Source organism: Octopus sinensis, linkage group LG20, assembly GCF_006345805.1.
Source record: "Octopus sinensis linkage group LG20, ASM634580v1, whole genome shotgun sequence".
NCBI classification, from domain to species: Eukaryota; Metazoa; Mollusca; class Cephalopoda; order Octopoda; family Octopodidae; genus Octopus; species Octopus sinensis.
In genome coordinates this window covers 31,616,745-31,639,645 of record NC_043016.1, presented here as the reverse complement: position 1 = coordinate 31,639,645, position 22,901 = coordinate 31,616,745, and the positions used below count along the sequence as shown (strand labels likewise).

Below are 22,901 nucleotides of genomic sequence, written 5' to 3'. Positions count from 1 at the left end.
ATGTTGAGACTGCCGATCAGAGGCGGCTAGAAGTCGCAACATCACACTTTCATTTGCAGTTCAAGCCGGAGCTGTTGAAAACACCTTATGCATTAGGTAGATAGATAGATAGAGAGAGAGAGCATGATATATATATATAGAAAAAAATCGCAAATCAATTCAAGGACTATAAGTAGTTGACAAATAATACAAAATGCACTGGGGCAAATATATGAATAAAATATATAAACAAAAGAAAACAAAATGAAACGCAAGATAAGTAACAAAAATGTGTTTATAGCAATATATTGCCTCTAAAACAATGGGCAAAAGTACTTAGATCATTATATATATTACAGATTATATCTTTGATTGTACAATCATCAACTGTTTATGCGTGGCGTGTTCAGCAAAGTGCTTGATTAAAGTGGACAAGTGGACGGCAAGTGGTTAGTGATTGAAGTGCTATAGAAAAACAAAACAAAACAAAAAATAATTTTATATGTGTGCTAAATAAAAGCTTCGCAAGAATAAAATAATAATAATAATAATATGAAGAAACATGTATGAAAATGAATAATAAAATGACTGAGACCTCTACCCCAAGATAAAATGAAAACCATAACCAAATTAGAAATTTCTTAAATGTTATTTTTTCTTTTTATAACAGTGCGAAAGAAACTTTATTGCATACATAAGAATATAGTTGTTGTTAATTACTCGCAAGGTGAATTTTGTATACCATTTGCATTATTGCTGTTAATTATTCCTTGACACCAGTGATAGAGGAATAATAAGAGGATTAAGACAACAACGTAATTTGAACGTTACCCGACAATTACAAGCGACGACGCCTCGACAAAGTCCGTCAACACGAAAACAAATTGCACTGGCGCGATTCGGTGTCGGTATTTATACGGAGCGTGGCGGCGGCGGGGAGGGACGGGTTATGACGGAGATAATCGAGTGAGGTTTGCAGCGCCATAAGCGGATATGGAACGTGTCAGCGACTTAAAACAAGGGAGATAAGTTTCTCATCACATGATATTTTACTGACACATTCATAGATATATATATATACAGACAGATAGATATAGATACATACACACGCATTTAAATTAATATACGCATACATGCATACATACACACACACATAATTATATAGAGAGAAAGAGTGTGTATATGTATGTGTAAGTAAACAAATATAAATAGTGAGGAAACAGCATAGATGGGTGCATCCTGAATGAGGTAACATTTATTTCTATGGTCAGTGTTTACATATTTAACCATTTTTACATCCAAAATTATAACATACATATATATGTGTATGAATTTATATACCTGTGTATATATATATATATATATATATATATATATATATATATATATATATGTGTGTGTGTATGTATATATATATCTATATATATTTATAATTATGCGCGTATATATCTAGCGCTGGTGTTGATTTGCTTAAAACATATGCGTTGATGTGTTTATAATGTTGATTATTTGATGCACACGCTTAATTTCTTTCATCGTGGGACTTTATATATTATACACGCTTCCAGGCATTTTATTCAAATGTACGTGTTGTATTTATATTACATCTTTTCATATCGTATTTCCTTCCAAATCATGTGTTGACGAGTATTTTATAAAATCAATTTTCTTTTAAAGCCCTTGAAAACTGTACACATTTCTCAATAGTCATTTTATTTTAAATCAAAACATTATTTATTGGTTGTCGACATTAATTTTGTGTTGTTCCTGTATAGCTTCAACAGAGCTCGCTAAAACGAACTGAGCAATGATGTGATTTGGGGGTGGAGATTTACCGATTTTTTTTTTCTCCCACAGCTTAATTATTTAAACAAAGGTAATATCCTATACATTTACTTACTTTAAAATGTAATTTCTTAAGATCTAAATTTATAGAATAATCTACCTGCAAAGAATAGTTAGGTTATAGAAGTGTGGTAATTAGTAACTCGTGTCTATCACCTGCACAGTCCTGTATAAACACTTTCTGACAGACATAATTACATTTGACATTTTAATCTTCGTTTCAAGACCACTAACTTTTTTTCATTTAAAAGAAAAATTATGTTTTCAAAGCTTATACAAATCCAATTTTAATTTTAAGATAACAACCTTTTTATGTTGGGGGGGGGGGGGAAAAAAAACATTGTTGATATGAAAACTAGGCGGAAAAAAAAAAAACTTTTTGGAAGTTCATTGTCTGTGAAGTGTGTGTGTGTGTGTGTGTGTGGTCGCGGATGTCTTAAAATTTTACGCAGTTTAAAAAGAAAAGAAAAGTACTGAATCATTTCGTTTTTGTTTACAAGTGTTAGACAGCCATACATAAATGTTAAGGCTCATACAAATCTAAAAGAAGTGACAGACATACACACACACATATCTTTTATCTTTTTGTTTCTATTATTGTACTGCGGCCGTGCTGGGGGGCACCGCTCTGAAAGGTTTATAGTTGAACGAGACTATTTATTTTTAATCCTGGTACATGTTGTATTGGTTTCTTTCGATGACCTGCTAATTTACGGGAACGTAAACAAACCAACCTTGGTTGTCAAGCAACAGTGGTGGATCAAAACCACACGCATATTGTCACTATAACATATATCAGAAAGAGTCCGATGAGTTTTGAACAAGGCTGTAGCTTGTTTTTTTTTTTAAATACACACACACACACACAATCTTTCGGTATTTGTTAATCGTACATACCAAAAGACTGCCTATACATTTATTATACGACTGTTTTTTTCACTTGTCGTTAACCAAAATCCTGTCACAATGCTTTGGTTGTCCAGTCAAGGGTGCCGTGAAGTAAGTCAGAAATATTTGATATTGAAAGCAAACGTTGAATGAAACCAACTCCGACTGATATTCTACAAAGTGCTCGCTAAGTTTTTGTAATACGTAGAACAACATAAAAGCAGATAAATACGAAACAAAGGTTAAACAATGCAGAAGAATCTCTTCAACTGAAAACCAAACACGTGAATGTGTGTGTGTACATACAAATACCAAAAGTTCGACTGTGTTTGGTTTCGCCGTGGAAGGTTGTCAAACTTTTATCCACAAAATTTCGATATCACAGTTGACTTCTGTATTAGGAAAAGGAAAAAAAAAAGAGCTTAAGTATTATACTTTATCCATATGTACTGAGTTATTGTTTAGTCATGAAGAAAGCCATATACGTAGTTTGTGGAATATACACACTCTTACATCATAAGATTTTTGAAACTTTGAGATATGAAATTGTTTTTAACACTGGGAAATCAAAGTAGAAAAGCTATATATATATATAGCATCATGCAGAATATTGGGTTAAAAAACTCCTTGGCGGCGGGTGGGGAAAGAAGTTAAATGCTGACTGGGATTTGGACCCACATCTGTGAACATCACAGATCTGCTAGCATTATTCCAATATAACACTTCAAATTTTTTCTATCATTTTAGAAGTTTCGTTCTTATAAGGAAAAATGGCATCCTGTTTACATAATAATAATAGAAAAAGAAGAACCTTCTAGAGATTGAAATGAATCGCTTTTAACATTGGAAGTCGGAGAAGAAAACGTAGAATATATTTTAAGACATGGATAGAAAAAATGGGAAAAATTCGAAGTGTTGTTTTGGTATAATTTGTACCGTGTCTGTCGTGTTCATAGAAGGTGTAGGTTCAAGTTCCACAAGTGAACCATGACTTTTTCCCTATCCAAGGGGTTTTTTTTTTCAACCTAACATTTTACTTGCCATTATTTATAGCTTTATCTATTTTGAGTTCCACCATTAAAAACAAATAATACATACATGCAGATTTCTGCCACCGAGTTACTAGAAACTAAAAAAACCCCAAAAAAACTGGCATGTTTAAGCTTCATAAAATATGCACGTATGTTACGTAATGCTTAAAAATACAAATTACTTTTTGTGTGCTTCTAAGTTTGCTTCCCAACCACATGGTTCTGGGTTTAGTCCCACTGCATAACACCTTGGGCAAGTGTCTTTTACTGTAGCCTCAGGCCAACCAAAGCCTTGTGAGTGGGTTTGGCAGATGGAAACTGAAAGAAGCCCTTGTATGTATGTATATAGCTCTGTGTGTGTGTCTTTTTATGTCTGTGTTTGTCTCACACCCATTTCTTGACAACTAGTATTGGTGTGTTTGTGTCCCCCATAACTTAGCAGTTCAGCAAAAGAGACCGATTGAATAAATACCAGGCTTACAAAAAATTAAATACTGGAGTCGGTTCATTAGGCTAAAAGTTGAAGGTGGTGCTCCAGCATGGCCTCAGTCTAATGACTGAAACACGTAAAACACACACACACTGAGCAATTTATATGGAGTAACTTTACATTAAGGAGTGGAACGTACAATTTTCTGTAATTCACATGGTTCCAGCAAACAAAATGGAAAAGGTGTTGCCTTGGATGATGAGGAGGAAGATGCACTGGAACTCTGACTCATGGAGCCTGCACATGCAGATAGCCATCTCCACTTAAATAGTGGTGACCAGGGACTGAGAATGCTGGAGGTCTCCACTGCCACAAACTCAACCAGAAACCTATCAGACTGAAAAGTGACCAGCAAGCCTCAACAGAGAATTGAAACCTGTACCTTACAATTCCATATATCTGGTGCCATAACTATACAGTGAATATATATATATATTTCTCTCTCTCTCTCTCTCTCTCTCTCTCTCTCTCTATATATATATATATATATATATATATATATATATATATATATATATATATATATATATATATATATATCTCATCATCATCATCATTGTTGTTTAATGTCTACTTTCCATGCTTGCATGGATTGGAAAGTTTGACTGAGGACTGCAAGCCAGGAGGCTTCAGCAGGCTCCAGTCTGATTTGGCAAGGTTTCTACAGCTGGATGCCCTTCCTAATGCTAGCCACTCCAAGAGTGTAGTGGGTGCTTTTTACATGCCACCAGCACAGGAACCAGTCAGGCGGCACTGGCATTGGCCACTCACAAATGGTGCTTTTTACTTGCCACTGGCATGGGTGCCAGTCAGGGGTTATTGGCATCAGCCATGCTAGAACAGTGTTTTTTTCATGCCACCAGTGTAGGTACCAGTCAAGTGGCACTGGCATTGGCCACACTCGAATTGTTTTTTACATGGTGCCAATTGGTGGTACTGGCATCAGTCACAATTATGATTTCACTTGGTTCAACAGGTCTTAACAAGCATGCCGTATCACCCAGCGATTGAAGGGTGCTTTCAAACTGGCAAGTCATGTGACACTGGCATTGACTATGACTATAATCTCGCTTGCCGGATCTTCTCAGGTACAGCATAATTTCAAAGGTCTTGGTTGCTTGTCATTGCCTCCATGGGGCCCAATTTTTGAAGGTTGTGCTTCACCACCTCAACCCATGTCTTCCTGGGTCTACGTCTTGCATAGGTTCCCTTCACTGTTAGGGTGTGACACTTCTTCACACTGCTGTCCTCATCCATATGCATCACATGATCATACCAGCACAGTTGTTTCTCTTGCACACCACATCTGATGCTTCTTATGTCCAACTTTTCTCAGGGTGCTTACACTCTGTCATGTGTGCACACTGACATTACACATCCAGCGGAGCATACTAGCTTCATTTCATTCATGCCAACCCGTGTCCTCAGCAACCACAGCCATGTAGTATGACTGTTTGCTCACAGACATCATACAGTCTACCTTTGACTCTCTGAATTTTGTCCAGCCTATTCTTATTCTAGCATCTACATTCAGAGCATCTACCCACCTGCTACTGACTTGGTCACCTATGTAATGGAACCTTCTAGTTTTTTTCCCCTGGCATGTGATGGAATCTGTTTTCTGTACATTTTTGGTGTTTATTGCACGTGTGCATCTTCCACACAACTATCTTCCCAGTTAACCTTCCTTTGATATTACTGCATCTCTTTATGTATCCATAGTTTACACTGAGTACATTTTATGGAGTTTTCTACTTATGCACCTTTTTACAGGTTTAGCAGGGCCATCTACCTGAAGGGATTTGTGATTTGTCTGTCTTCCTAGTTACTAAGACTTTGGTTTTTGCTAGGTTAAGTCTAAGGCCCTTCAATTCTAGACCTTGCTTCCACACCTGAAACCTCTTCTCTAGTTCTGGTCGTGACTCACACACACAACACACAAAATTTGTGTGATTCCAGGTTAGTCCCATTGCATGGCACCTTGGGCAAGTGTCTTCTACTATAACCTTGGACTGACCAAAGCCTTGTGAGTGGATTTGGTGGATGGAAACTGAACGAAGCCCATCGAATATATGTGTATGTATTTGTGTCTGTAGTTGTCCTCCAAAGCTGCCTGACAACTGGTGCTGGTGTTTACAGCCCCGTGACTTGGTGGTTCAGCAAAAGAGTCCGATAGAGTAAGTTCCAGACTTTAAAAAATATAAAAATGTGTACTGGGGTCAATACATTTGACTAAAATTTCAGGGCAGTACTCCAGCAATACAAAAGTCAAATCGCTAAAACAAACAATAAAAGATGTATGTATGTATATACATATATATATATATACACACACACATACACACACACACACAACTTGGAAGCGGATGTGTGGCGTTCCATCATATAATAATATAAATAATATATATGCATTATACATATGTATATGTACATGCATCTATACATATAAATATATGCATATGTGAGCACAGGATGTCACGAAACATGTACAGTAAAAAAATACGAAGCACGAGTACATGGAACAGGAACTATTCTTTCCAACAACGAAAGATACAAATGGTAAACAAAATAAACAATGTAAAGAACGACCCTTCATCAGTTGTTGGCTGTTTTCCATCTCGCATTTTGAGCATTTGACAACAATATATGCTTTCAATAAAACAGTTGGTCCTGCAAAGCAAATTAAATAAAATTTGGGATTTTGCAGAGGGTCAAAATTGGTAACACAAACACTCTTCTCCCAAGGATAGATTAGGAAAATGATGCCGGTAGTAAGAATGGATATTCTTATCCCTTAGACGGTTATTCCAACTAGTAACTCTGCTCACCAATCATCATCATCATCATCATCGTTTAACGTCCGTTCTCCATGCTAGCATGGGTTGGACGGTTCGACCAGGGATCTGGGAAGCCAGAAGGCTGCACCAGGCTCCAGTCTTATCTGGCAATGTTTCTACAGCTGGATGCCCTTCCTAACGCCAACCACTATATTTATATATATTTTATATATATATATATATATATATATATATATATATATATCTAAAATATAATTAAGATTCTATTGAATTAAGTACTTAAATTGAGACACCTTGTTAGGTTTATCTAATTTGTACACCCAAACAATATCGGATGAATTTCAAACTCTGTGCAGAAGTTTTTGCATTTGATATTCTTGCAGTATATGTAGATAACTCTTGGTTGTTTATACATGTACTTTATATAAAAATACTGTCTCTAATATTTCCAAAGTGCAGATTCCTGGGTAGATGAATAAAATATAAATGAGTAACAGAAGATGTGCAAGTGTCAATTCATTACAGCCGTTTCAAGCAATTCCTTTAATTGATTAATGGAAACATTACATCATTGCAAAGAAACCGTTTTCGTCAGATGAATGCATAGATTTCAAACAGAAAGGACCGACTAACTGCTTTAACATATTTGTATCACTAACTGGAGCTCAAATATTTACATTGATTCTGCTGCCATTTCTTTGCCAAAGAAATATTTACATTCTCCTGCTATTTTTTTTGGCAAAAAAATAGCAGCAGCAGAATCAATGTAAATATTTGAGCTCCAGTTGGTGAAACAAATATGTTAAAGCAGTTAGTTGGTCCTTTGTGTTTGAAGTCTATGCAGTCTTCTGACAAAAATGGCTTCTTTGCATTGATGTAATGTTTTCAGTAACCAATTAAGGGAGTCACTTGAAATGGCCATAATGAATTGACACCTGTACATCTTTGTTACTCATTTATATATATATATATATATATATATATAAGCATGCAGGACGGCCTGTTGTCCTTGAGGAGGCCTATTGAGTCAAGTACATCAACAGCAAAATTAAACTCAAATGGATATTGTAGTTGTGATACCTGTGCCAGCGGCACGTTGGGCCTCACGGAGGAAATGACGAAAGACTTAGACCTCTGAGATATGCTGTGACTGCGAAGACCCGACAAATGAAGTGAGTTCATGACTCGCAGGATGGCCTGCTGTGCTAACCTTAGACTGTAGGGTGACCTGCTATACTTGAGGAGACCTATTGAGTCAAGTATGTCATCATCAAAATATAAACAAATGGAAATTGTAGCTGTAAAACCCATGCCAGTAGCATGTAAAAAGCACCATCCGAACATGGCTGGTGCCAGCGCTGCCTGACTGGTGTCCGTGTTGGTGACACCTAAAAAGCACCAACTGATCGTGGCCGTTTGGCACCCTCCTCTGGTCCCTCTGTTGCGGTGGCATGTAAAAAGCACCTACTACACTCACAGAGTAGTTGGCATTAGGAAGGGCATCAAACTGTAGAAACACTGCCAGATCAGACTGGAGCCTGGCGCAGCCTCCTGGCTTCCCAGACCCAGGTCGAACCGTCCAACTCATACTAGCATGGAAAACAGGCGTTAAACGATGATATATATATATATATGTATGTATGTCTGACATAAGGTAATCAGTACATACAATTGGTGTTCAGGTTGATGCACTACTTAAAACTCCAACTTAAACTGCTACTAAAAGCAAGGATTGTTAATATTAATGACAATTGGCTATGGGCAGTTTATCAATTAAGCTGATATGTGTGCAACTGAATAAAAGTATAAACTAGCAAAACAACTGATATCAGGTTTGATATATTATATTTAAACATGATGGTTGAGTTATTACAAGAATATAGGTCATAAGGAAGCAGAAACTAAGCTGTGCAGATAGCCTGGTACAGCTGTTTCAAGAGCAGTCATGCAAATGTTGCATTTCCTTGCAAACAAACTGTAGTTACCCATATAGAGATCTATTCCATCATCGGAGAGAGGTCTATGCTTTTATAATAACTGTACCCTTGTGTTTCAGTTTACAAATGTTATAATCTAACCTGATGCCATTTGTTTGCCTGTTTATACTTTTATATATATAGATGTATCTGCTTTCCATACTGACATTGGCAGGGTAGTTGACACAGGATTCATCATGTCAGATTAACAGGTCTTATTTTAGTGATATGGTTTCTGGGTGGACCCTCAAGTTTATGATGTGTACAGGAAAGAGGGGTTTAGAATAACCAGGATTGTGAGTGGATAGATTTTGCATGAGAGTTTGGGAGAGTGAGAGATGGGTAATGGGTGCAAGGTATGTGGATGTAATGGATGAAGGTGTTGGGGGTGGGGTAACCATTGTAAATGGTTGATAAAGGATGGTGAGGAGACTGATGGTGCATGAGGATGAAGAACAGCAGAATCATGATATCTATACATTACATAAGGAAAGGATGAGAAAGAGAGAGATGACAGTGTGGTTGGGTAGGTTGTTACAATGTAGAGCATTGTGCATGAGGAGAGTGAGAGATATAAGGTGACAGCAATGTAGGAATGATAATTTTGGCTGGTAAGTAGAGTGATCAATGTAAAATGTGGGTGGGGAGGACATCATGTGAAATGGTTTGGTGCAAGTAAAAACTTCAGTTAGAGAAATGATGGGTTGTAGGGGTGTCTCGAGGAAGCATTTTGCTTAAGAGTTCAGTTGTACGTGCACACATACACACTGTGCTTTGAAATTTTTCACTGATTTGAGCAGGTCTTCTCAAGAACCACATATCAATACTTCTAGTATTTAGTTTCACCAATGTGGGTGGGTCTTCTACATATAAAGTATTTATGTAAGTTTTATATATATATATTATATATATATATATATATATATATATATATATACATATACACACAAACACACCTGTATGTATATATATTTATGTGTATATATATTGTGGCACTGTTGGTTACAACGAAGAGGGTTCCAGTTGATTCAATCAGTGAAACAGCCTGCTTGTGAAATTAACGTGCAAGTGGTTTGTACTCCACAGACATGTGTAGCTTTAACGTAGTTCTTGGAGAGATTCAGCATGACACGGAATGTGACAAGGCTGGTCCTTTGGAATACAGATACAACAGAAAGTAGAAGAAAGAGTGAGAGAAAGTTGTGGTGGAAGAATACAGCAAAGTTCGCCACCTCCCCTGCCGGAGCCACGTGGACCTTTAGGTCTGGGAATCGAAACTGCGATCCTATGACTGCAAGTCCACTGCCCTAACCAGTGTCATTGCACCTACACATATATGAGAGAGAGCTAGAGATATGTTCTTTTTTATATATATGTATGAATATATAACTGTGTCATCATCATCATCGTTTAACATCTGTTTTCCATGCTGGCATATGGTTTGACAAGATTTGGCTGTAAGACCATGCCAAGCTCTGTCATCTTTGGCGTAGTTTCTATAGCTGGTTGCTCTTATTTCAATCACTTTACAGAGTGAGATTGCCAAGTAACTTGGAAAGGAATGAGAAAAAAAAGAAGGAAAAAACTTTCTCAGTTATATAGAGGATGAGTTATTATTTGAGAGGGTTAAGGGGCAACAGTTCTGTGCCAGATTGTGTGTGAGAGACAGATCATCATTTAATATCCATTTTCTATGCTGGCATGGGTTGGATAGTTTGATAGGTGCTGGCCAACTGGGGAACTGTACTAGGTTGCAGATCGAAACTTTAACCAGATTGACCAGTGTGTATATGTATGTATATATATATATATATAAGCGATAGTCTTCTTATTTACCTAAAACTCTATTCTATTATTCTATTTATTCATTTATCTACTTTATCACTGATTTTTTGACCACTCCTCTAAGAAAGACAGTTTGCGCCATGCCTACCCCAAAAAAAGTCCCCCACCACCACCCCATTAAATCTGCCTAAATGTATAAATGCCAAAACTATTCTTGACACCAAGCTTCCTGATGATTTCATTTGAATGAAACAGTTCTTGTCCTGTAGAAGCTCCTTCTATAAAATAAATTAAAATAAAATATATATATATTATATATATATATATATATATATAATTTATGGGCCATGATTGCTGAGGACATGCATAGGCTTGAAAGAAATGAAGCTAGTATGTTCCACTGAATGTGTAATATCAGTGTGCAAACATGACAAAGTGTAAGTGCTCTTAGAAAAAGTTGGGCATAAGAAGCATCAAATGTGCAAGAGAGACGACTGTGTTGGTATGGTCATGTGTTACATATGGATGAAGACAGCTGCATGAGGAAGTGCCACTCTCTAAATGTGGAAGAGACAGACCCAGGAAGACACGGGATGAGGTGCTGAAGCGTGACTTTTGAACATTGGGAATAAGGAGGCAATGACAGGAGACTGAGGCCTTTGGTATATGCTGTAATTGAGAAGACCCAGCAACTAAAGTGAGATCACAGCCATGGCTGATGTCAGTGTTGCATGTCTGACCCATTTAAGAGTACCCTTGATGTCTCAGGCAATCTGATATGCTTGAGAAGATCTGTTGAGTCAAGTAAAACTAAAATCGTAGCTGTGGCCAGTGTTCCCTAACTGGCTCCCATGCCAGTGGCACATAAAAAGCTCCATCTGTATGTGGCCGATGCCAGTTCCCCCTGACTGGCTCCCATGTTGGTGGCATGTAAAAAGCACTATCCAAATGTGATTGATGCCAGGACTGCTTGACTGGCCCTCATGCCAGTGGCACACAAAAAGCACCATCTGAATGTGGCCGATGCCAGTACCCCCTGACTGGCTCCTGTGCTGGTGGCACGTAAAAAGCACTATCTGAATGTGATCGATGTCAGGACTACCTAATTGGCTCCTGTTTTAGTGGCACGTAAAACTCACCCACTACACTCTTGGAGTGGTTGGCGTTAGGAAGGGCATCCAGCTGTAGAAACATTGCCGGATCAAACTGGAACCTGGTGCAGCCACTGGCTCCCCAGACCTCAGTCAACCCATCCAACCCATGCCAGCATCGAAAACGGACATTAAACGATAATGATGATATATCTCTATATAATTGTTGGACTGATACAGAGAGAGAAAGAGAGCAATCAAACAGGTGCAGGCATGGCTCCAGCTGTACTAAAACTTAAAGAAGCCCATCTTGTGTGTGAATATATATCATCATCATTGTTTAACGGCCTTCTTCCATGCTAGCAATGGGTTTGCTGGTTTAATAGGAGCTGGCCAGGTGGGAGCCTGCGCCATGCTTCTGTATCTGTTTTGGCATGGATTTCACCGTTAGATGCCCATCTTAACACTAACTGAAGCAAATAAATGATTAAAAGATAAATACCCTTAAATCATAGTTCACCATCATAAAAAAAAAAAAAAATTACAGGGCATGCATAGTTGCCTCTATGCATTTGATCATAGGTTTGCACAATCATGTCTCACTTGGAGCCAAACAGTAACAACTTAGGCAGCACTAATAAATGTATCTCTATGAAGTTATTTGACTTTCTAGAGATAGCAACCAAATTTTCTTCAGTTATCACATTCTGCTGTCCTAAAAAAAAGGAAGTGGGAGCTGAATATTCTGAACCCCAAAGTTGTGGCCATGGCTGGAATGCACTTGTTCAAAGCTTACCCAGCATTATTTATATAACAACATTAACGATATGTGTAGAGGTATATATAGAAATAATTAAATATAATTCAGCAAGCATGGCTGTGTGGTAAGAAGCTTGCTTCTGTGCATGCGTTGTTGTCAGTGTTTTCTTTGCACTGCTAGGAGTCATGACACCAACATTATGAATTATTGAACAAGTGAAGCACAACTACAAGGTAAAGCGTTTGTTTTTTTGGGGATTCAGTGGGAGTTTGTTGCTCATGTTTAATTATTTTGTCAAACAAGAAATCTCCACTGAGTTCCTGGCAAATTGTCTGCCTGTAGTTGTGTTTAAAGTCTCACTTAGTGGTGAGAAGTGTGTTTTCGGGGCGTATCCCTCCTCCTATAATTATACTTATTTTTTTACCAATTTTTGGTGAAATTGTTGTGTGACTGTTTTATGCCCTTACCAAGTGGATTACTGAGTTAGCCAGGAGTACCAGGACAGCCAGAATAGTTTGATGTGTTTTTGAACTGTTGTCTTCTTCCTTCCTTTCTGCATTTTTGTTTCTTTTAACTCTGTGAACTTTTGTTTTTTTTGTGAACATTTTTCAAAAAAAATAAACATGGGAAAAAAGATAAACAACACTACGTTAGAGTGGGAGATTGTCCCACAAAAACAGTGGATGAAAAACGTTGAAGATAGGACAGTGGTGTTAAGGACTTACTTAAAGTCGCTTAACACCATCGCCCTCTTTCAAATTGTAAAAGAGTTGGCAGAGTATTTGCCAACTATTAAATTCATCTCCAGTGGGGTCAAATATGCAACTGTATGGTTGCTATTTTCCAAAAAAATAACATGGCAAAATGTTATGGAAAAGCCCTCCTCCTCCGGAGGGAGAGATGGAGGTAGAGACCCCCCCCCAAAGAAAAGGGGGGGCAAAAAACAAAGAAGGTAAGCAACAATGGTTGCTCACCGAAGGACCCTAAAGCTGCGGGAGAGAGGGATGATCTTCCGGTTAAAGCAGAGGAACCACCCCCTCCTGTATCAAAGACAAGAAAAAAGAAGGAAAAGAATGGGACAGTGCCAGCGGTTAGCAGTACACTGCTGGCATGTCCCGAAACCTCATCAGTGGGAATTGTGCCACTGATGGAGGAAACTGTGGCCCCTTCCAATATAATAAATGAGGAATTTGTGATCTTCTTTCTTAAGGGAGGGGCCACAGAAAAATTTGTGAGGAATCTGGAAGGTTGGGAACAGGCGGTCCTGACCTGCACTGAAAGCAAGGATTGGCCTCAGGAGGTGGCTGCGGAGGACATGGAGGAAAATTACTTCTACAGGGTGATGGATTCCTTTACCAAGGATGAATATAATTATCTCTTATGTGACCCTGGCTTGTGACTGCAGGCGGCAAGAGACTTAATCGGGGAGGTAGAGTAAGAGGTCTTAGTGCCTCGATTCGAACATGGAGATTGGTGAGAGGCTTAGCGCCTCAAGTTGGATATACTTTGCTAGACTTTTTTTTTGATTGGTAAGAGGCTCAGTGCCTCAATTTGTAATTGTTGTAAGAGGTTCAACACCTCATTTGCGTTTTTAAAAAAGAATAATGTTATCGGGAAGTAACAATCAGCGGGCGTTGGCTGCTTCCCCCACCAACCATCTCTTTTTTCATTCCATCATCATTGTGTCTGTGTCCTGCCCGCAAAGCTTCCATCTATGTAATGAAATAAAGAAGCTTGCTTCCCAACGAGGTTCAGTTCCACTCTAAGGTACCTGGGGCAAATATCTTCCCTGGGCCAACCAAAGTTTTGTGAGTAGATTGGTAGGTTGAATATGAAAGAAGCCTGTTGTATATATTTATGTATCTACATCTATGTGTGTGTGTGTGTGTGTTTCTTTTATGTCTGTGTCTGTCCCCGCCACTGCTTGAAAGTGTTGGTTTGTTTATGTCTTCATAACTTAGTGATTTGGAGAAAAGATGAATAGAATAAATACTGGGTTTTAAAAAAATAAGTACTCGGGTGGGTGTGGGGGTGATTTTTTTGAATAAAATCCTTCATGGCAATGCTCTAGCTTGGCCACAGCCCAGTGACTGACATGAATAAAAGATTAAATAGTAGGTGCATTAATAAGTTTTTTTTTTTTTTTAGACAATGAATGTCCATTGTTTTTCATTTATCTATCCTTATATCTGCAATGTAATTCTGTTAGATCAGTTGAATACCCTTTCTGCCCAAAACTGATAATGAAAAAAACCAAAAAAAAACAATGATTAAAGGCTTTTAGTATGAATCACAAGCTCTTAAAACATATAAGTATGTACACATATTATAATTTGTCATTGATTTTATAAGTGGGTTAAATGCTGAAAATCTTGTAAACTTGACACAGTCATGTTTCTTTTTTTAGAAATTACTCCTCCGCTGTTGTTTGCCGAAAATATAATCCCACCAACATGTCTCGTGCGATCCACCGTGGTCAGTTTATTGTCTTTGAAGGCATCGATAGATGTGGAAAAAGTACTCAAAGTCAAAAACTAAAAGACGCTTTTGAGAAAAATGGGAAGAAAGTTATCTTACAGAAATTTCCCAACCGTGAAACACGGGGTGCCTACAACTGCTGCCAAAGGTTTTCGCTTTCTCTTAAATGGTGTGCAAAGCACCTGACAGTGGTTTGTTTAAAACCACACTGTGTTTTCTTTTTGAATCTCCAACCTGAAATTGCAAATTGTCGAAAAGGTGCAGGTGAGGAACGCTATGAGCAAGTTGAATTTCAAAAGAAGGTTTTGGAGCAGTTTATGAAGCTAAAAGATGAAACTTGGAAAATTATTGATGCTAACCAATCAGAAGACAAAATCTTCAGCAATATTTATCAGCATGCATTATCCCTTAATAATCAAGAATTGATAAAGCTTTGGACAACAGACTTTTAATAGGGATGGAAAATAAGTAATCGTTAGTCCTGCATTTAATGTTTGTAACCAAAATTTAATAAATTATATGAAATCAGCAGTTACATCTACAAAATTTCTTTATTTTCACTTAAAGTTTATAACAACCATTCCACACATTAAAATTTACGAAGTGGTTTCTACATAAGTGACCATCTCTATTTCATTCATATGAATTTATGTTTTTTTTTTGTCTATTCATAAGTTGTCCCTAGACAAAATAAAAAATAAAAAAAACAATAATCCACACTTAATTTGTATTTCTTTGTTTGAAAATATTAATCTTTTTTTTTTTCCAATGATAACTTGAGAACTAAGGAGGGATTTAAATTCAATAAAAATAAAATATAGTCACAGGTGTGGCTGTGTGGTAAGAAATTTGCTTCCCAACCAGATAGTTCTGGGTTCAGTCCCACTAAGTGGCACTTTGAGCAAGTGTCTTCTACTTTAGCGCTAGGCTGAACAAAGCATTGCGAGTTGATTTGGTAGATAGAAACTGAAAGAAGACCACCATGTCTATACATATATATGTATGTGTCTTTGTCTCTGTGTTTGTCCCACAACACCACTTGTCAGTTGGTGTTGGTTTTGTTTATGTCCTTGTAACCTAGTGTTCAGTAAAAGAGACTGTTAGAATAAGTACTAGACTTTAAAAAAGAAAAAAAGTACTGGTGTTGAGAGGCTGTGTTTGGTTGCTGTTATGTCCTTGTAACCAGTCAGTAAAGAGACTGTTAGAATAAACAGACTTTAAAAAGAAAAAAAGTACTGGTGTTGAGAGGCTGGTTGCTGACAAATTCTCCTACTTTGTATGGCTATTTTATCCTATCTCTGCTGTTCTATCAGCATTTATGCATTTGAAAATAGATTAGCATCTTATTTGTATCTCACAATACAAATTTTAATTTATAACTTACTTTTCTAAAATTAGGAAATGCAATTGTTTTTTTTTAATCTATACTAGCAATCAATAATTCAAATTTTGTTAATTTCATTTAAATTTCATGCAATCAAAATTACATTTCATGTAGTATGCCTGAAAAGTATCCCTGTTTTGAGATGTGTGGTATTAAAAACATAACTGAAGCATTATAAATAATTTTTATTACCACACAGCCATGTGCAAATGCAGTTGCGTAGTAAGAAGTTTGCTTCCCAATCACATGGTTTTCAGGTCAATGGATTTGCTAGATGGAAACTGAAAGAAATCTATATCTTTTGTTTTTTTTTTTACTTGTTTCAGTCATTAGGGGCACTGTCTAGAAGAATTTTTAGTTAAAAGAATCAGCCCCAGCACTTATTTTTTGTTAAGCCTGGTGCTTATTCTATCAGTTTCTTGCTAAATTGCAATGATGTAAACACACCAACACCAGTTGTCAAGCAGTAGTGAGGGACAGACACACACACAACCGGCTTCTTTCAGTTTCCATCTACCAAATTCACTCACGAGACTGGTTGGTCTGAGGTAATAGTAGAATGCACTGCTTAAGGTGCTACCCAGTGAGACTGAACCATATGACTGGGAGGCAAACTTACCACACAGCCACACCTGTGCATATATATATATATACACATATATATAAGTAGTTGAATGAATTATCTTAGTATGGATAATTCGGTTAACCGATACCTGGGTAGCAAATTCACATCAGAAAAACACGGTTGAAGCTACATGCCAAGGGCAGAGATCACATGCTTTCGTGTGGAAATTTGTGTGTTTTTTTTAATACAAATAAATGAAAGAATGGAGTTGAACGACGATTTAACAAAATCCTTTATTCTCGACATATGTTTCGAAGGAAACATATGTCGAAAATAAAGGAATTTTGTTAATTCGTTGTTCAACTCCATTCTTTCATTTATTTGTATATATATATATATATATATATATATATATACTTGTGTGTGTGTGTGTGTGTGTGTGTGTGTGTATTGCCCCCTTTTGACATCAAGTGATATGTAAATGAGTGTTACCATCATGGTGTCCTTTCTTTCCAATCTTTCATGGAAACCTGTCTGGTCAAAAGGAAAATATTGTCTTATTTGGAAACAAGTGAGGGATGGTGATGGGCAGGGTATCCACCTATAGAAAATATACCTCAACAAATTCCCATCACCCCTTGTGAACATGGAAAAGTAAAACATTAAACAGTAACGATAACCATTGCAAACACTTTTGAAATGTCTGTCCATTCATTTATGGTGATTTTGCTGTTCAAACATTTATTATTTATTTTTTTAGTCTGATAAACTTATCTCACAGTACCTCATGATATTACATTTGTTAAATACCTGCTAATCATTGCTTTTTTATGTTTGTTCCTTCTCGAGCCATGTCTGGCTCATAGGGTCGGTTTCCCGGTTTCCTTGGCATATAGGTTCCCCACCTGGACAGGACGCTAGTCCATCGCAGGTGAGCTGCAAGCTGCAGGAGGAAAGAGTGAGAGAAAGTTGTGACAAAAGAATCAGCAGAAGTTCGCCATTACCTTCTGCCAGAGCCGCGTGGAGCTTAGATGTTTCACTCATAATCACACACATCGCCTGGTCTGAGATTCGAACCCACAATCCCTCGACTGCAAGTCCACTGCTCTAACCACTAGGCCATGTGCCTCCATGATCATTGCTGTTATTTGGTTCTAATTCATTCTTCATCATGCAGACATGATCAGAGGCAATCTCATCATGACCATTCCATTCTATTTTATCTTTTAAATGTGTCTTTCCATTACCTATGGTAAGGTGTGGTTTGACGAAATTTGATTGCTGCATCTAGTTGGTTCAACAACCATATAAAGGCTTTCTTAGTTGTGGCATCATACAAAATTTCATCAGACAAAACAAGGTACAAGATGTGTTGAACACAGGATTAACTGATTATATAAACAATCATTGCTATTTTGCTTCATTCAATGTTTTTCAATATATATATATATATATATATATATATATATACTCTTTTACTTGTTTCAGTCATTTGAGTGTGGCCATGCTGGAGCACCACCTTTAGTCGAGCAAATCGACCCCAGGAGTTATTCTTTGTAAGCCTAGTACTTATTCTATTGGTCTCTTTTGCCGAACCGCTAAGTTACAGGGACGTAAACACACCACCATTGGTCATCAAATGATGTTGGGGGTCAAACACAGACACACAAACATATACATATATTCATATATACGATGAGCTTCTTTCAGTTTCCGTCTACCAAATCCACTCACAAGGCTTTGGTCGACCCGAGGCTATAGTAGAAGACATTTGCCCAAGGTGCCGCACAGTGGGAATGAACCCAGAACCATGTGGTTGGCAAGTATGCTACTTACCACACAGCCACTCCTACATCTAATATATATATATCGAAAAACATTGAATGAAGCAAAATAGTAATGACTGTTTATATAATCTCTGGTCAAGAAGAAGTAGGATCAAGTGTTCCAAACAACCATTCTTTTTTTTCATGGATAGAGCATATAGGCTTGCATTGTCCAGTGAGCCCTTTCATTGTTAAGACTCTGCTGTAATTCAATGTAGATTTATGGACAACTTTTGGCAGGTTAACATGTTTGCTGATGCATCTTTTACATAATTGTGTATAGAAGTTTTGTGATTGAACATATGTCCCCTCACACATGAATGAAGTGAAATATTAGCTAAAAAGATAAGCTAATAACAATTGAAAAAGGTGCCTTTATATATGATATTCAATTTAATGTCTTTTTTCATTTTGGTTAATGTACAACTTATTGAGTATTGCTGTCTGGAAGATTTTCTTTTGGTAGTGAAATAGTTAGTTTTAACTGCTATTTCTAAATTTTGGTATGTGGTGAAGCAAATTTTTGCTGAACCCTAATTATAATTATACTCATAATTGTAGAATTTTTGTATAAGTTTACCGATAATGGTTCTTTTAACATATGGCAAGTAAACTTGTTAGTTTTCTCTGTCTGGACCCGTGATTCCCAACGTAGGGTGCATGCCCCACCAGTGGGGCATGGTAATGCTTTGGTGAGGCATGCATAGGGTTATGCTGAATTTTTATACCTTTTGCACACAATGTTTATTAAGCCAATAGAGAAAGGGGGCAATTCAAGAATGAGTTATTTAAAAAAAAAATTTTTTTAATTCCTTCTGTGGACAATTTTATCAAATTTTGGGCACTTTAGAGACAGCACGTCATTTTCATCTTATTCATAAGATTTGATGTCACTAAAGAGGGAATAGATTATTTCCTTCAATTTAGTGGTATGTGTAAACACGTATGTGTGTGTGGTCTGTGTGTGTGTGTGTACGTGCATATATGTAGTATAGAACTGGTTAGTACTGAAAGCAATGTCATCTTAATTCCCTATGGAGAAATAAACTGGAGACAGACTAATGTATGCAGGTGTGTCTAAGAGTATTTGACTCTTTTATCTCTGGCAACAGTGAGGGATGAAGAATTGAATGGTGTGAAATGGGTTGAAATGGAGTGGAAGTAAGTAAGAGAGAGGAAAGAGGGGGAAATAGATAGAGAGATTTATGGTACTGGTAACGCACACATACTCACACATACGTATATATATGAATAGAGATGAAAATTGACAGGTCATTTTATTCTTACCAGTCAGTTTGTGAATTCAGCAAAAAAGTAAGAAAAATCTCTCATCATTGATACAAAGGCTTTTGCAGCTGAGAAGATTCATGGAATGTTTTTTGTATTTTGTCTTGAGCATATTTTCCAAAAGTTTATACTGGAATCTTTTTGAAGAAATTGTTGAAAAAATTTACTTGAACTGAAATCTCTTCGTGTTTGATTCAATGGCATAACTACAGATTTCTGCCTCCTCTCCACCGACTTTGGATGATCATAACTTTCAGAAAAGTGGATATTTTTTAATGAACTTGTCCACGAATATGTTATATCACGAACATTCTGAATATACAAAATTTTTGGGGGAAAGTGTTGGGGTGGGGAATTTTGGAAAATATATTATTTTATGAAATTCTCTACAAATATACCTCAGACTATGTAGATTCCGAGGACATAGGAATTTTGGAAGTAAACAATTGGGAGCTATGTTTGAGAACTGTTCCCCACTTGTGGGTGTTTCTAAACAAGTCGTACATATTTGTTTCATTTTCTCCATTTTGTGTGTTTGTGCATCTGTAGATTTCTACTGAAGCAACAAACAGGCAATGAAGGCAAATAAAGCCCTCTCCAGAAAACATATGCTAAAAATAACAGCTAAAGGTCTGGTACATAGAAATATGTTATTAAGACGACTTATCTGTTGCATATGGTTTTTTTTCACTTTAAGTAAATTCCCAGGTAAACAGTTCTCAAAAACAATTCCCAGGTAAATAGTTCTCAAAAATAGCTCCCAATTGTTTTCCTCCAAAATTCCTATGTCCTTGGAATGTACATAGTCCAAGGTATCTTTGTAGAGAATTTCATTGAAAAATATCCATTTTCTTGAAAGTTAAGACAAATTGAAGTGGACTCTGGTGAAATTTCCAAAATTCCCCACCCCAACCCCTCCTAAAACACTTTCCACCCAACATTTTGTATATTCGGAATCAACATAATATAACACATATTCGTGAACAAGTTCATTAAAAAATATCCATTTTTCTTAAAGTTATGACCATCCGAAGTCGGGGGCACAGAAATCTGTAGTTATTCTGATTCAAAAATACATAAAATGAGTAGTGCAAGTAAAAAGAAAGTTCGTCAATATTCAGAGGAATATTTAAAATTTAGATTTATACCCGCTATCCATGATAAACTGTCACCAAGTTATGGGCGACAAACTTGGATCTTGTGAATTTTCTGAAGTCCTCTCCCAACACCTCGGAAAAGATTTTCCCACAAATTTCTTTATAATCATAATCTATGCTGGTTGAAAGGTATTTGTATGAAATTTTATTTAAAAAAAAAATTTTTTTTTTTAAAAGTTATGAGGGAAAAACTCGGATCTTGTGAATTTTCCAAAGTCCCCCACCCTGTTGCTTTCTGCGCAATTTTTCCTATTCGTTTCCTACACATTTTTTTTTTTTACATCTGTTGCACTGTTTTTGTTTTTTTTTCTGGGTAATATTGTAAACATCAACCAAATTTTGAATAACAAAAATTAAATATCACAAGGGGGCATCAGGATTTTAGAAATGATTCAGTGGGGCATGACCAAAAATCGGTTGGGAACCACTGGCCTGGATTCTTATTCTTTTACTTGTTTCAGTCATTTGACTGCAGCCATGCTGGAGCACTACCTTGAAAACCTCAGGAACATTTCTCATTTCTTTTCAAATTTGTTCCCTATTTCTTATAGCCATCCCTATTCACTACATCATAAAATGTTGTGTAGTCAAATACAATACAATAAGTGTCATCTCTGTTACGTAACCCCCTGTTATGTAACTGGCCATATCCAGCCAACATAATCTACCTGTATTATCTTCAAACTGGCCAGATCTGGCTTCCCACACCTTCAATATTATTCTAAAAATAAACTATGTCATTAAAATCTTAAAGCAATAAGATAATGCATGATTAATCATATAATAATTCTCCTTGTCATTGCGTTACTTAGCCTGTCGTTAATGCTTTCACGTGATTAGAGAAAGAAAAGAGGGGGAGAGAAGTGTCCATGACACGAGGTAAAGGGAATGTAATTGTAACTCTTTTATGTGATTAGTTGAAAGGAAAGGGAGGAGAGAGAAAAAGAGGATAAGGCAAATAGTGAGACAAAAAGAGGGAGAAGTTTCCCTGACATGAAGTAGGAGGAATGTAATATTTATTACATCATTTAAAAAGTTAGTTGAAGGTAGAGGAGGAAAGTTAAAAATATAATTTTAGCAGAGCAGTGATGTTCTGATGGTGAGGTTAAAGAAAGCAAAGAGGGAGGCAGAAGAGATATGATATGATGATGATGTTGGTGGTGGTGGTAATTGGTTAGTGAAAAGTGTTTCTTTTATTTTAGTTGAACTAAGTTTTTATATCACCTATCACTAATGCAGGTGCATAAGTGAAATTCCGTGAAATATTCATGCTTATTTACATGGCAAATATATGCAATTTAACTAAAGGTTGTATTATATGTATGGGATATTTTTTTATGGGGAAAATGGAAAAATAAGAGTGAATGTTTATGAGTTCTGTGTATTAAGTCTATAAATTGTGCATAAAGTATATATAGTGCGTTAAATAATCATCATATTCCAATTTCCTTCACTTTTCAATGATTAGCAGATGAGTGACTATCTTTTGTTACAGACACAATACAGGCTACACTTTCAGGTTTTTGAGATAAAATTTCCAGAAATAATCCAACAGATTTAC

General features: G+C 36.7%; 3 protein-coding genes across 6 annotated transcripts in view; 2 read left to right on the top strand and 1 right to left on the bottom strand.

Annotated features, from left to right (window-relative positions):
- LOC115222620 (glutaredoxin domain-containing cysteine-rich protein CG31559-like) overlaps positions 1-970 on the bottom strand; it is a 119,572-nt gene extending 118,602 nt beyond the window's left edge. Inside the window, exon 1 of one of the 2 annotated variants that reach the window (XM_036511607.1) lies at positions 722-970. The gene's annotated coding sequence lies outside the window, so the exon portion shown is untranslated. The remainder of the gene's footprint in view (positions 1-721) is intronic. The other variant, XM_036511606.1, reaches the window with a different exon arrangement.
- Positions 971-1,137: 167 nt separating this feature from the next.
- The window catches only part of LOC115222606 (vesicle-associated membrane protein 7), a 40,383-nt gene continuing 18,619 nt past the window's right edge, over positions 1,138-22,901 (top strand). The window contains exon 1 of one of the 3 annotated variants that reach the window (XM_029792907.2): positions 1,138-1,227. The gene's annotated coding sequence lies outside the window, so the exon portion shown is untranslated. Of the gene's footprint in view, positions 1,246-1,415; positions 1,563-22,901 lie in introns of those variants that run through there. The other 2 variants (XM_029792908.2, XM_029792909.2) reach the window with 2 other exon arrangements.
- Positions 15,097-15,573, top strand: LOC115222511 (thymidylate kinase). Its single transcript, XM_029792742.1, has one exon. It carries the CDS (start codon positions 15,097-15,099, stop codon positions 15,571-15,573), a length of 477 nt encoding a protein of 158 aa, XP_029648602.1.

Excerpts from the sequence above, each read along its gene's own strand:
- LOC115222511 (XM_029792742.1), top strand. The coding sequence starts at position 15,097 with ATGTCTCGTGCGATCCACCGTGGTCAGTTTATTGTCTTTGAAGGCATC.